The 14,303-nt window shown below is 34.6% G+C and overlaps 1 protein-coding gene and 1 pseudogene across 1 annotated transcript; one reads left to right on the top strand and one right to left on the bottom strand.

The window, feature by feature from the left end:
* Positions 1 to 4,563: 4,563 nt before the first annotated feature.
* On the bottom strand, positions 4,564 to 7,383 carry LOC129076542 (olfactory receptor 51F1-like). The gene is made up of 2 exons (XM_054580703.1): positions 7,259 to 7,383; positions 4,564 to 5,536 (listed from the first exon to the last, which is right to left on the bottom strand). The coding sequence occupies exon 2, from the start codon at positions 5,500 to 5,502 to the stop codon at positions 4,564 to 4,566; it is 939 nt and encodes a 312-aa protein (XP_054436678.1). The 5' UTR covers positions 5,503 to 5,536; positions 7,259 to 7,383.
* Positions 7,384 to 12,147: 4,764 nt separating this feature from the next.
* LOC129076541 (olfactory receptor 51F2-like) lies at positions 12,148 to 13,095 on the top strand (annotated as a pseudogene).
* The last annotated feature ends 1,208 nt before the right edge of the window (positions 13,096 to 14,303 follow it).

The following is a 14,303-nucleotide window of genomic DNA, read 5'->3' as shown; positions in this document are numbered from 1 at the left end:
TGATATATTTGGGGACTCCTATAAAGTGCAAGAAAAATGGATCGTTTTATTTAGCTTGAATTGTATTGTTGGTCTACAAAATGCCCATGATAATATGTAGACATGTTACTTGGTAAAATTCTTTCTTTTCCTGATTTAAAAATTTTGTTGTTGTTGTTCAGTTACAGTTGTACCCATTTTTTCTCCCATTGCTCTCCACTGCCCTACTCACTCCCACTCTCCCACATGAGTAAGCTAGTGTTTGGTTTATTATGTAGAATAGGCCTCAGGTAAAATTATTTAATTAGCATTCTAATAAATTTCAGTAGCTCAAGAAAGCACCATTAAAAGAATTCTAACAGGAGAGTCTCAAGGATCTGACTAGCTCATTCCATAGATCACAGGTAGAAATAAAAGAGAATGACAAAAAAGAAATAAACAGCTTGTGTGTATGTGAAGGCCTAACATTGTGTGCATTGTATTTTTTCCATACACTATTTAATTCCTGATTCTATCATTATGTACATCTGTTGTATTCTCTGACTGTTCTCGCTCTTTAATTTATCCATCTAGTATATTGCCATCTGATCAATTTATGGAAAATGAATTAAAATATTTCCTTTAGAAGCATAGACCTAGTGAAACCTTTCAGCCTTGAAGTAAATTTCTTTCTCCTTTTCTTCATTACTCAGGTTTCCAATCTGGTTTGTATTCTCATCATTCCTCTCATATAACCATTATCTTCAAGTTGAATCATGCTGTTTTCCACTCTAAAATACCGCATGCCTTCCCCTTTTGTTTTTAGTCTGCACTGTATTCATAGTTTCACTCCTTTTATGAATCATTCCTTTACCAATAGAATAAAGTCTCTGAGGAAAATGAGCATGGAAGACAGATAAATTATATAAGATCAGAAGAGCCACCTAAAGGTGTATTCCATGAGATGCCCACACCATTCAACTAGGCCGTTAGGAATGAGCTGTACAAATCATAAAGTGCATCACTAAGAAGTTGAGAAGTGGCTCTTTTCTGCTGACCAGGAACGACAATAAGAGAGGCAGTCATAGAGCCAGGCTCACAAATAGACATGCATCTGATGAGGCCTTGACATAATAGAAGCCAAATAGCAGTGATTAATTACTAAAAACTAGGGGCTGCCACTATCATAAGAACCAACAAGGTCCAAAGGGCAAGCCAGAGATCTTAGTGTGCAAGTAGTTGCACGTGTGGTTAGTAGAGCAAGACATCCCTGGGGTAAAATAGACAAGCAGCCAGCAAGGGGCTACATAACATTTACTACAAGAAGAAAACAAAAGTGGCCAAGAAGAAAGCTGGGTGAACTGTCATACATTGATATAAACTTCACCTTGATTTAAGTAGAAAAAGCAAAAACAATGGTTTTGGTAGAAAGTATCATCTCACTCTATAATGCAATTCTTTAATAGGTTAGCAAAGGCCATTAGAGTATCCTCAAGTCAAAGTTACCTGCCAGATGAGTCCTGTTCCCTTCTGAAATGGGCCTGCCTTAGTTTCCCTGCAACACTCAGTCATTGTCTGGAGAAGCTCACAGGAAATGTGGCCTTCTTCAAATGTAATGATGGGTTTATGAGCTCAGCAGCTAAGACTGTTTTTCTCCATAGCCTAAGGTGTGAAGGTCACATTTTAATAACCAGCACATCTCAAAAAATAGAATAGTACTTAGGGCAATACAAGGAGAAGCCAAACAGCTGAACCTTGAGACAGAGAAGCCAGAGTGGCTAAGCTGTTCAGGAGAAGTTTAAGAGTATGTCATTTCCTTTTAATGAATATCCCTTGAAGTGTCAGATGCTCAGGAAATAAAGTATCAGCATGAAAGATATATGAGAATTATTCTTCCAGCTTTTTTTTTTCCTCAGAAGTTATTTTGAAATATGTAAAAAACATTCATGAGAGAGCATCTGATTGGCCCTGCTTGGGTCAGGTGTCTAAGCCTCGAGCATTGCTCAATCGGGTTCATGTGTGCAGGCGTGGTGTATTGAGCCCCCCCTTTAGTTTAGGACTTATGTTTAATCATTATGCTGTATACCTGAAACTAATAATAGGTATGTGAACTGTAATTGAAAAAAAATTTTAATGCTTTTAAAGAAAAAAAACCTGGAAATATTTTTGTCACATAACTCCCCAACACCAATCTAATAGATACTCTTTATTCGCCAATAGAATGAATTAAGCAATTTTGATTTGTGACAAATGTCTTTAAGACAATAGTCATGATCCTGGGGATTAAATAATTGACTAAACAGAAGAATATCTTAACTTCAAGTTTCTCTTTTAGCACAACTGCTCAAGGCAAATGTACCAAGGATTACAAAATCACTGATTAGATGAACAGAATAGTTATATAAAATTATCAGGTCTAAACACACGTATTAACATGTCATATCTTTCCTCCAGGCCTTCAGAAGCAGATTCATATAATTTTGAAGAAAATATTAGAAAGTAATATAGATAAAAACTTACTTCATTAGGCATAGAAATTATGAAATGGCCTCATGTATAATTTAAATTCTTCATAAAATTTTCTGGTTCATTATATTAAGTAATTACTTATTCTGACAATCATTGTTTTATAAATTTAATTTAATATTAATATTTCTCTACTAAGAACAAATAGTGCTATATATCATTAAAATTTTAAAAACAAATAATTTTCAATCTGAGGTAATTTATGAGAATTAAAATATGCAAAAACAATTACATAGAGTCTATACTAATTCAAATATATGTTTCCACTTTGACTGGTGTGCCTCAGTGGATTGAGTGTTGGCCTGGAAACCAAAGGGTCTCAGGTTTGATTCCCAGTCAGGGTACATGACTGAGTTGTAGGTCAGTTCCCCAGTTGGGGGCACACACAAGCAACCACACATTGATGGTTTGCTCCTCCTCTTTCTCCCTCCCTTCCCCTCTCTCTGAAAGTAAATAAAGTCTTTCTAAATAAATAAATATGCTTCTGTAGTCATTGCCTTACAGTGTGTTAGACAGACAGAAAAGAAATCCATTCTTCAGAACTAATTTTACAAATTTATACATTTATATTTCATTATTTATCCATTCAATTCATTCAGTGAATATTTATCAACACCTACTAGGTGTAAAAATAAATAAAACATACTCTCATGAAGTATTTCTCACTGTGTCTTTCTACCAAATTAATCCATATACCCCATCAGTACCTCAAAGTCAAGTCCAAAATCAAATTTATTTTGTTTTATTTACAAACCATCTAATTTGTCTATTAATGAATGAAATTATTTTTTATAATGAAAGATGTAAGGTAATTAAAAAATTTCCTTCTTTGAAAAAACTTAATTGAGTGTTCCTCTCAGCAACATGTCTTTCTGTTTAAATTTTATGTGATCAAAACTAAATTTTTTTATCTCCCTTGTGATGCAACCCTCTTTTCAACCAACCAAACCTGATTCATTAATGTCACTTTTGGTTCTTCTCTCTATCTTTAACATCAAAACTGTTACCATATAAAATAAATATAACTTCTCTGATGCTGCACTAATAAAGTTTCTCATTTCCAACTCCACAATTTTGTGCCTTCAGAATCTCTTTGTTTAAGCATGTTCTACCCGTTGGGCATAATCCCAGTCTCTCCTTATTGCAATTTATCTTCTCTGCAAAAGTCAGGTTAATCTTATGGAATCACAACATTTATAAAAATAGTCTTCATTAGCTTCTCATGCTGTCCAAATTGTAAACAAATTCCATCAACCAAGAAAATACAAAATCCTAATCCTGTGTATTTTTCCTTAACATTTTAAGAGATTATCTAATTAACTGTTCTATTCTGCATATAAAGAAACTGATGCCCTTAGCTGTGATGTCTCTCTTTGACCACACAGCTGGCAGAGTGGTTTTCTGGTTGTATAACACAGGAGCCTTAGAACTCAACTATGCTGCTTCTCTGAACAACGGAAATGCTTAAACTATTTAATGCCATCCTCGTTGAGTATCTTGCTCCCCTCTTTTTCCACTTATGTAAAAATGTATACCAAACTTGTAAATATGAAGATTTATATGCAGTGAACCTGGGAATGAAGACATCTCTTAGAGATCTTGATTTCAATTTTTTTGAACAAATACCCACAGGTGAAATCACTGGATCACATAGTAATTCTATTTTAATTTTTGTCTGGCCTTTGATAAATAAGTAGATGTCTATAGGCTTAAGTTTATTCCTATCTAAAAAAATGAATAGTTTCATTGCATTTTTTTGAAGAATAAATAGAATACATCTCTGAAACACTTCATAGGAAACCTAATAAAAAATAAACCGTCATAAGTTTTAATTAATATGAATATTATTTTTATTAATACATTATTACATTTTTTGTTTCTATTATTGTTGAACTACAAAGTTCTTGAGGTATATCATATGTATATTTCATAACTGAAAACAAAAACATGTTTACTAAATGGCTATTGGACAAGTGAACAAAATGAGAAAAATTATCTAATAAGGATTCACCTACTGAAGTTGCTTTTCTAGAATGAAAGTAGATTTTATCAGGTTTTTCTCAAAATAACCGTATCAGTTTATTTTGTAAAGAGAAGACTGAGTATAACCTTGCGAATCTGTTTTGTTTTTACACTATAGATGATGGGGTTGAGCACAGGGGGCAAAAGCAGGTATACATTGGCCATCATCGAATGGACCACTTTGGGGGCTGATCGTCCATAGCGATGCACTAAGGACAAGCTCACCATGGGGATGTAGAAAATAGCAACTGCTCCAATGTGGGAAACGCAAGTACTGAAAACCTTGTGTCGTTCTTTGGGAGAGGCCATACTGAGCACAGAGCGAATGATCAAAATATAAGACACAACAATGCATGGTGAATCCACCCCTGTGGTCAGGATGAGATTGATTAATCCACAGATGCTATTAGCCCGAGTATCTGAACATGCTAATTTAATCACATCTGGATGATAACAGTAAGAATGAGAAAGGACATTTGCTCTACAGAAATAGAGGGGTTTAAGGAGCAAGAGCAGCGGCACTATCAATACTACAGTACGTATAATCATTACGGTGCCCATCTGAAGAATCCTGGACTTAGTGAGAATGGTAGTGTACCTTAGAGGGTCACAGACTGCCACATAGCGGTCAAAGGCCATACCCACTAGCACCCCCGACTCTATAAATGTAAGTCCATGAAGGAAAAACATCTGGATAATGCAGCTATCTAGGCTGATTTCTCTTGCATTAAACCAAAGGATAGCTAATGTCGTCGACATGGTAGAAACGGCCAAGCCCAAGTCAGTAGCAGACAGCATGGAGAGGAAATAGTACATGGGCTCATGGAGACTCCGCTGGGTAATGATGGCGAAGAGGATCATGCTGTTCCCAGAGAGAGCAATGGCATAAAGACAGCAGAAGGGAATGGAGATCCAGGCGTGGGCCGACTCCAGGCCAGGAATGCCGGTCAACAAGAAAGTTGGAAATGTAGATGTCAAGTTACTTAAGGTCTCCATGTTTTGTAGATTTGTAGCATTTGTTCTTACAATGCTCACGTCCTATAAGAAATTACATGGTTACACAAAATAGCTACATAAATTTTCTTTGGGGTGAGAAATTTAACTAATGATATAGATAAGTCATTACTGAAAATGCTCTGAATCAAACTTTATTTTATTACATCTATATGCATATATTATATATATATATATATATCTATGTGTGTGTGTGTGTCTGTGTGTGTTTATTCTTAAATACAAGGTAAATATGCCTATATAATTTTATATATATTAAAAAATTATTTTCTATATTGACAGAATTTAAAGCTCCATTAAATCACAAGATTAAATTATTAGTGAGTTTAAAATAATCAATGCATTTATTTTGAATGACTTGTATATGAAATGACTAATAGAAGTCCACTTAAAGATATCTATGGGTCTGCAGGTTCATGTGGGTATTTATTTGACAACATTTCTATATTTTTGTTGATAATATATATTGGAAAGTTTTCATTGTGTAAGTGCCATTTTCATCAAACAGTGTACATAAACAACCTGAGAAATTAGATTTACAAAAGAAAATTGATGAAGATGGAACTTTGTGGAAATTATTGGAAAGGACTGTGTACTATTAAGCAAGATGAATCTAGGCAATCCTGCAAGAACATAAAAATCAAGAGAGAATGATGTCATGACAGGGAATTACATGAACAACTGTGTTGAGTTGCCTTTGTGGTGAAGTCTTATAAGGCCTGAAATTTTCAAATGCCTCTGAAAATACATTGGTGACCCTAAAAAAAAAGTTGAAATCTAGCATTGAAAGATGAGAACCTGCTACAGTGACTTACGGGATGAATACAAAATAAGTAGGGGAGGTATAGTGTCTAATATTTTTGAAAATTTATCGTAGAAGGCAAGGAGAAAAATCAGCCATGAACGAATAAGACTGTAAGGTGAATGTAAGATGTTTCTCAGACTGGAAAAACCAAGACAAATGTACATATTTCCAAACTGATGTTAAAGATACATACAGTACATAGTGAGAGACTATAAAAGTGAAACTCTAGGTCCATTAAACAGTAACTTCTTATTTTCCTCTTTCCCAGCCCATGGCAACCACCATTCCATTTTCTCTCTCTAGAATTTTGACTATTCTAAGTAACTGATACAAGTGTTATCATACAGTATTTGATCTTTTGTGATGGCTTATTTCGCTTAGCATAATGTCTTAAAGACTCACTATGGTTATATCATACATTATAATTTCCTTCTTTTTTTAACCAGTTCCCATTTTTTCCTGTGAATTATTAGGGGGAAATTAACTACTGTGCAAAGAATATGAAGTGATGGATGCAAGTTAAAGATAAAGTAGAGGTTTTCAATAGACATTGCAGAGAATGGAAGAGGCTGTTGAATCAGTATACACAGAAATGTTATAAAGTTTTGTTCAATTAAAAATTTAAAAATAATATTTAAAATACATTTACATTATTAAAAGCAATTTTATGAAGACAAAATAAAATAATAGTAGTATTAGTTATTATAATATTAATATTTTTCAATCAACATCTTTAAAATACTAGGTAAAGTTAACTTCCTAACAGTAAATACCCTGAAATAAGTTTACATGTTATCATTCCCTCAAGTTCCTATAGTTTCTTTTTAATTTGCAGTTCCCAGAGTTTTCATTCAAGTGGAGAAAAATTATTAAAATAATCTAGTAATGTTCAGACACCTGCACATTATGTGGATCCCTGAGTATAGGGATGACCTTGATATTTTCTGACTTTTCTGTAAGCCCTTATGAATATTTGTGAATAGATAACAAAGCACAACATCAACACAATTAGCATCTTTCTCTACCTTCTAGTCATCTTCATATGGAGCTTTTTCTGTCTTCACTTCCAGAGCAAGAACAAGTTACAGTTCTGGAGCCATGATCTTTATAGTAAAGTGGTATATAAGCTGTGAGGCTCTTGGTAAAATTTAAATTTCCCTGGAGCCATAAAAAGAGAAAAACTTTCCTTCTATAAATATAGGACAATGCTGTGTAATCTCAGAAGAGTTTCAGCTACCCGCTCAAGTGGCAAGTAGTCCACAGGGACCTTAAAGGTCAAGCACATAAACCAAATTCTCCATATAAATGAATGTTTAGATATTGCTGTGTCACTGGAGGATAGAGAGGTGCATGCCATTGTCTCTGGATTATCAGTGTGCTGGGAAGACAGGAAAGAGAACAGATGTTCACTGGAATAACTGTGGTGACAATGAAGACAGAAGGAATCTGTGCCCCATTCTGCGGAACTCTTTTTTCCTTACTGCAATGACCCATAGAGAGGATGACATCCACTCTCGAATCCATCTGTATTCAGCGATTCACTAACTTTTCCCCAAGAAATGGGTCAGTTTCATATCTATTAAATGGTTCCCATTTTTCTCTTGGCTGAGGTCACTGTGGACAAATAATGAGTTCTCACATACATGTGTTCTTGCTCTCTTACTTGTAGGTTTCCTGTAATAGTAAGTTTAACATCCTGCACTCATGGGGGATTTTGTCCAAAAGGTTGGGTGTGTATCTCAGGTAGCTGAGTAAAAGATGCAGATTGCTTTATAGGCCTAGCAATGCTACATTCATAGAAAAAGTCAAGATACACAGCCAAATATTTTATTTTCCTTTATAGAGAAGCCTCATATTGGCAGAGTCTTGTGTTTGTCTAGATATCAATTAAACCAGTAAATTGTTCCCAATTAGTGATTTTTCCTTAAGTTATATTTAGCTTTTTTCCCCCACATACTTCCTTGTATGAGAACTCTTAATGTCAGAGTGTTCAATTCAAGTCCTATAAATATATCTGGAATCCCTATCAAATGTGTGGACTGATACTTCAACAACAAAAATAAACTATGAACAAATCATTGTGTAAAATTGTACAAATCAGTGTCAAAGAATGAAAGTCACTGCTATTGTCTTCAAAGACTTAATACTATAGTGAATATATATATATATATATATACACACACACACACTTAATTTTGCTAAGAAGGTAAATATCATGTTTTGTTCTTACCATAAAAATATAAATAATAATAGAGGGGGTAGGAGGAAACAGGGAGATGATGAATATGATTATGGCCTTGATGGTTTCATGGTTGTAAACTTATCCTCAAATTCATGAAGTTGTGCACGCTATGTATACAACATTTATATGTCAATCATAAAAAGATGAAGAAAAAGAGTCTATGAATGCCCAGTTCCTTTCACAATCACCAATTCTTGATATTACCAATATTTTTAACTTATTAATCTGATTGTGACAATGATGCATTATTTTAATTGTTACATTATTTGTTGAAACTAAACCTGTTTTTGTATATTTCTTATCTATTTCTATTATTTTTAAAAATCTTTAAATGGCTTTTTGGTATTCTTTATCCATTTTTTGACTAAATGTGTATAGAATTTTTTCCCTAGAAAAGAGGAAAAAAATTATTAACCATTCTTAATGTGTTACAAATACTTTCCCATTTTATTACTTGTCCTTTATATTTTTATATGTATATTACTGTATAGTCTTAAAAGTTTAATATTGTCAATATTTTATTTGATAGCTTTTGAGTTTGAATATTTTACTTCAGGGTAAGAAAATATTATTGTGTATTTTCTCTGAAAGCTCCTTAGATTTTGCATATTGATTTTTAACTCACCTGAATATTTTTTGTATAGTGTATGAAATAAGGCTCTTTATTGGTTTTATTTCAAGTAATAGTGATTTGTGCACCTTATTTGTTGAATAAGCCTTATTTTCCCCATTGATTTGAAATATTGATTTAATCATATATTACATTGTTAGACAGATATATATGTTTGTTTCTACAATGCTCATTTTAAATCATTGATCTACTTGATTATTTCTGTGCCAATGTCATATTGTTTTAATTGCTGAGACTTTATAATAGATTTAAATTTTTTAATATTTTATAATGGATTTTGACATATAAATAAATAAATAAATAAGATCTGAAGAAAGAAAGGAAGGAAGGAAGGAAGACAGAAACTTCTACATTTTGCAACAACAAGGATGAACTGGCTAAGTGAAATAAGCCAGTTGGTGAAAGACAAATAGCATATGATCTCACCAATAAATGGAATCTATTCAACAAAATAAACCACCGAACAAAATAAACCACAGGCATGGAAACAAGGAACCTATTGAAAGTGACCTGAGGAGATGGAGAAGGAGGTCAATATTTTTGGCATGGGGCCATTTCTATAACTTCATATATATTTAGGATATTAAGTAATGCCCACAAGCTTATTTCTGTGGTGTCTTTTTAAACTGCAATTGCATAGAATTAGAAAACAATAAAAGATATTATATAACTCAATAATCTTTATTAGTAACTTTAAATAATAACACCAAAGCAGGAGACTCTTTTGTGATGAACCCAAACTCAGCAGCCTCACATATAAAATATGGTCGGATCTCAGTAGCCTGTGAAAGCAGGTATAAATGTTGAGACTAAAAAGCAACAGTAGCTGAGGATTAAACAAAAAGTAGTCAACACTACAATAAGTAGTGAGAAGAAGTGTTACAGATTAAGATTTGGAGGCAAAGTTTCAAGAACTAATCAGGTAAAATTGTGTAAATATAACACAGCTACAGAAGTACAAAGGGGAACCAAAAAAAAATTATCTTCTGGAGGGTGAGACCTTTGTAATACAGTCTTCATCAACTAGATGAGTGTTCTAGTAACCCACCTGTCGCAGTGTGTCACCTGGCCTCGTTGTGAGAGGCTGCATTCAGCTTCAATGAATTTTTTTAAAGATTCTTTCAACGCATTTGGCCCATTTCATGATGGGTGATTTACAAGGGCACTTGCCCCCACCTCACTCACTGTTCAGCAGTTTTTGACCAAAAAACAGCATGAGCCCCATGCCCCACACTCATTCATCTGATCTCATCCTGAGTGGCCTTTTTTGTTGTTTCCCGGAAGGAAAAAGTCCTCAAAGGGAAATATTTTGCTGATGTGGAAGAGGAGAAACAAAAAATGGCAGAAGTACTAAACAGTGTCAAAATCAACAAGTTCAAAAACTGTTTTCAGCGGTGGAAAAAACATGTTGATAGGTGTATTGCACCAAATGCAGAGTACTTTGAAGGTGACTGAAGTTTAAACATGTAAGAATAAATACACAATTTTTTATAAATAAATTCAGGGTTTTGGTGGCTCCCCCTTCATATATTCTCCAAATCAAGTGGTAGGTGGCATGTTCATGAAGGACCAATAGGATGCCAGACAACGCCTGGTACTATGGGGAAAGCATCCAGTCTTTGAGACTCCAAGAGAAGAAAATTCAAAGTATTCAGAGCACTACCACATCGGTTTGGTGAAGAATTTAGCAAGATTTACAGTACGTAAGGGGACTAGATCACAAGAATTAAGAATTAGATTTTTCACTTCCTAATTTTTGTTGCTCTATTTAAATCTTATTTCCTTGTTAATATTCAAGGGAGATGGCAAGCCATTATTTTGTTACATGTTAAATTACTAAAGCGGCCCATAAAATTAATAAGGTACGTTATATAATTTGGCCTACTGGAATCATGGGTTTGAGCTACAGATACTTCAATTAGAATTAAGAATTAAGTCAATGTGGGAAAGGAGAAAGGAGGAAGAAAATTTACTCAGGACCTCGCCTACATAATAAGTCATATCAGATGCTATCTAATGTTAGCTGACAGCTCAAATGTTATTTACCTTAATGAAGACATGCTCTGTAACTATACTGTTCTGGGGCTACACATAAATAAAGAGTAGCAATGATTGCAAAAACACTAGCTGGAGAGGGAAGTATCTAATACCAGGCCTCTGATTATCCTGTTCACTCTTAGCCCTGAAATGTAATACAATTGACTCTGGAAGGACTAACTGTTGAAGGTGACATTACAGAGAATGTTCTTTAATAGTTATGTATCAACACAACTACACAGACAATAGATAAGAAAATAAAAAGTCAAGCTCAGATACGTAACCCTAAAGACAATCATAGCAAACCAGGAGTAAGATCCATTGACCAGAAACTAATAAATAGGATATTTCTGACTTGTGTAAAATTTTCTTAAATAAATTTATTTTCTGAAAGGCTACATAGATTTACAATGTATGATAAACTTCCATGATAAAGTACTAATATTAACACAAATATTTCAACATGTGTGTTTTGTTAAATAACAATTCTTACTTTTAAAAACTATCATTACCTTGATATCTTCATTGAATTTGCGGTATTTTCAGATTATCTTCATCCAATTCTCCTCTATACAAGGAGTACGATGGAAGGGGAAAAGTAAATGTTTAAGGTCAAAGTGGAAGAAAACGAAAGGTACTCCTGAGATTTACAAAAAAAAAAAAAACAAAGACAAAAACAAAAACAAAACTCTATTGTCTCTATTGTGAATTGGTAAACAAGAATCATGGAGGAAAAATCTCAATACAGTAAAAAGAAAAGTTATAAAAACTGAGGAGCAAAGAGAAGAGGATAATCTCCAATTGATTTAGGTAACTACAGTTTATATAAATCACAACAAAATTGCTGAACTGTGTTTTCATTTCTCATTCCAGAACATTTTATTTCAACAGAACTATTATTCCATAGTAATCATGTCATCTTTTCCTAACATCACCTCCTCTTCTCTGATCTTTTTCCTGATGGGAATTCCAGGACTGGAAGCTGCCCATGCCTAGATCTCCATCCCTTTCTGCTGTTGCTACATAACTGTCCTCTTTGGGGATGGTATACCTATTTCTCACCCTCACCCAGCCAAGCCTCCATGAACCTATGTACTATTTCCTCCCTGTGCTCTCAACCACTGACCCGGGCTTGTGTATTTCAACATTAGTCACTACACTGAGCATAACCTGGTTCAATGCAAGACAGATCAGATTCCATGCCTGTGTTGTCCCAACGTTCTTCATTCAACTCTTTACTGTCATGGAGTCTTCAGTGCTCCTAGCAATGGCTTTTGACCTCTTCATTGCCATTTGTAACCCACTGAGATACACTACCACCTTAACTGATTCCAGAATCATCAAAGTGTGGTTTGCCATTCTTGTCAGGGGGACAGTGATCCTAATGCCTCTGGTTCTGCACCTAAAAAACTCTCTTTCTGCCACAGCCATGTGCTCCATCATTCTTATTGTTTCCACCCTGATGTAATCCAGCTCTCATGTTCTGACAATGAGATCGACAGTGTTTTAGGACTCTGTGCCCGCGTAGTTACCGTGGGAGTGGACTCCATCTTTATCCTTCTCTCTTACATCCGAATTATCAAAACCACTTCAAGCATTGCTTCCCCAGAAGAGTAGCATAAGGCCTTTAGCACTTGTATCTCCCACATGGGTGCTGTTGCCATCTTCTATGTCCCTCTCATTAGCTTGTGCTTCGTCCATAGTTTTGGGGAAAAGGCACCTCCTTATGTACACACTGTTATGGTCAATGCATACTTGCTTATTCCGCCAGTGATGAATCCCGTTATTTATAGTGTGAAAACCAAGCAGATCCATAGAGCCGTTAAAAAAGTCCTCTTTCCCAAGGCATCTGAGGTCTGACTCTAACACCTCTGCAGTAAAGTCTACTCCTTAGTTATCACTTCCCAAACCTAGTGTTTAATCAATATTATCTCTTCTATCAGTGAACCAAAATGAAAAAGAAAAGCTAAGTGGGTGGGGTGAGGTAGTGGGGGATGCTGCTTGGCAGAAATTTATTTTTTATTTCAATAGAACTATTATTAATCTACAGTTAGTTGATACCCAGTAGATTTTCTTAGGAATGCCCCATAAAAGATCCTAATATTATGAAAATGTTAATAAAATTTTAAAAGAATGAATGGCAATGACTAAAATGAACATTAGACCAAGCTTCCAAAATTGCCCATTAGACCAAGTTTCCCAAACTACACTTAACCCATATCTTTCTGTTCTGTTTTGTTTTCATAAAGTATACATAATAAAGAGTTACATTTTGTTTAATCTTCAATTAAATTAGATCCTTTTTTAGAATCCTTATGTATAATTTAATTACCATCTATTCATTTTTTAATTTACTGAGTGTCTACTATTTCTAAACATTGCACAATATGGTAAAGTGGCAGAGACAAACAAAATATTCTCATAATTGTGAAATACATAGATAAGAAAGTAATTAAAATCTGAAGTATTTGTATGATGTATTACAATATATACATAAAAGCAGAAGGAGTAATAGGAACATATAAGAATATGTAATCCAACCTAGGATGATCAGGAAACAATCACAATGTTTTGTTTGAACTATGAAGTCAAGAACTGGAGAGATAAACATTCAGCATGGCAACAGGAGATCTGTGAGCTCAGTCCCCAGGGAAACTATTATAAATAGCGAAAATTATATCTAGATACAGGTACGTGAATTTAAATTCTCTGGAAATTGCCCTAAGTGCATACAGGAAATGAAACACTAATTTAAGAAAATCTGCTAAACCACAGTAAGAACAGTGGGGGTCACTGTTCACTTGAATTGCAGCCAGCTTCCGCCTCTCCCTTCCCCCACAGCTCAGTATATTGATAGCTCCACTCCAGGTAGGTGTAGCCAAGAACACAGGGCTTCCTTCTCCACTTTCTCATCCCACCCCCGACCCCACCAACTCTCAGTGTATGGCCACAGTATCTCCCAGGAAGAGCAGACCACAATATTTCTCATTCTCCATACCCCAGCTCCAGTTGTGGAAGATAAACTCCTGGTGAGTATAGCCACAAAGTCAGTGGCTCTCTTCATCTAC

The sequence above is a fragment of the Pteronotus mesoamericanus genome, unplaced genomic scaffold (assembly GCF_021234165.1).
Source record: "Pteronotus mesoamericanus isolate MK-2021 breed Mesoamerican mustached bat unplaced genomic scaffold, CSHL_Meso_final contig_592, whole genome shotgun sequence".
Taxonomy (NCBI): Eukaryota; Metazoa; Chordata; class Mammalia; order Chiroptera; family Mormoopidae; genus Pteronotus; species Pteronotus mesoamericanus.
Note: the sequence above shows the minus strand (reverse complement) of the source record. Positions and strands in the feature narration are given on the sequence as shown.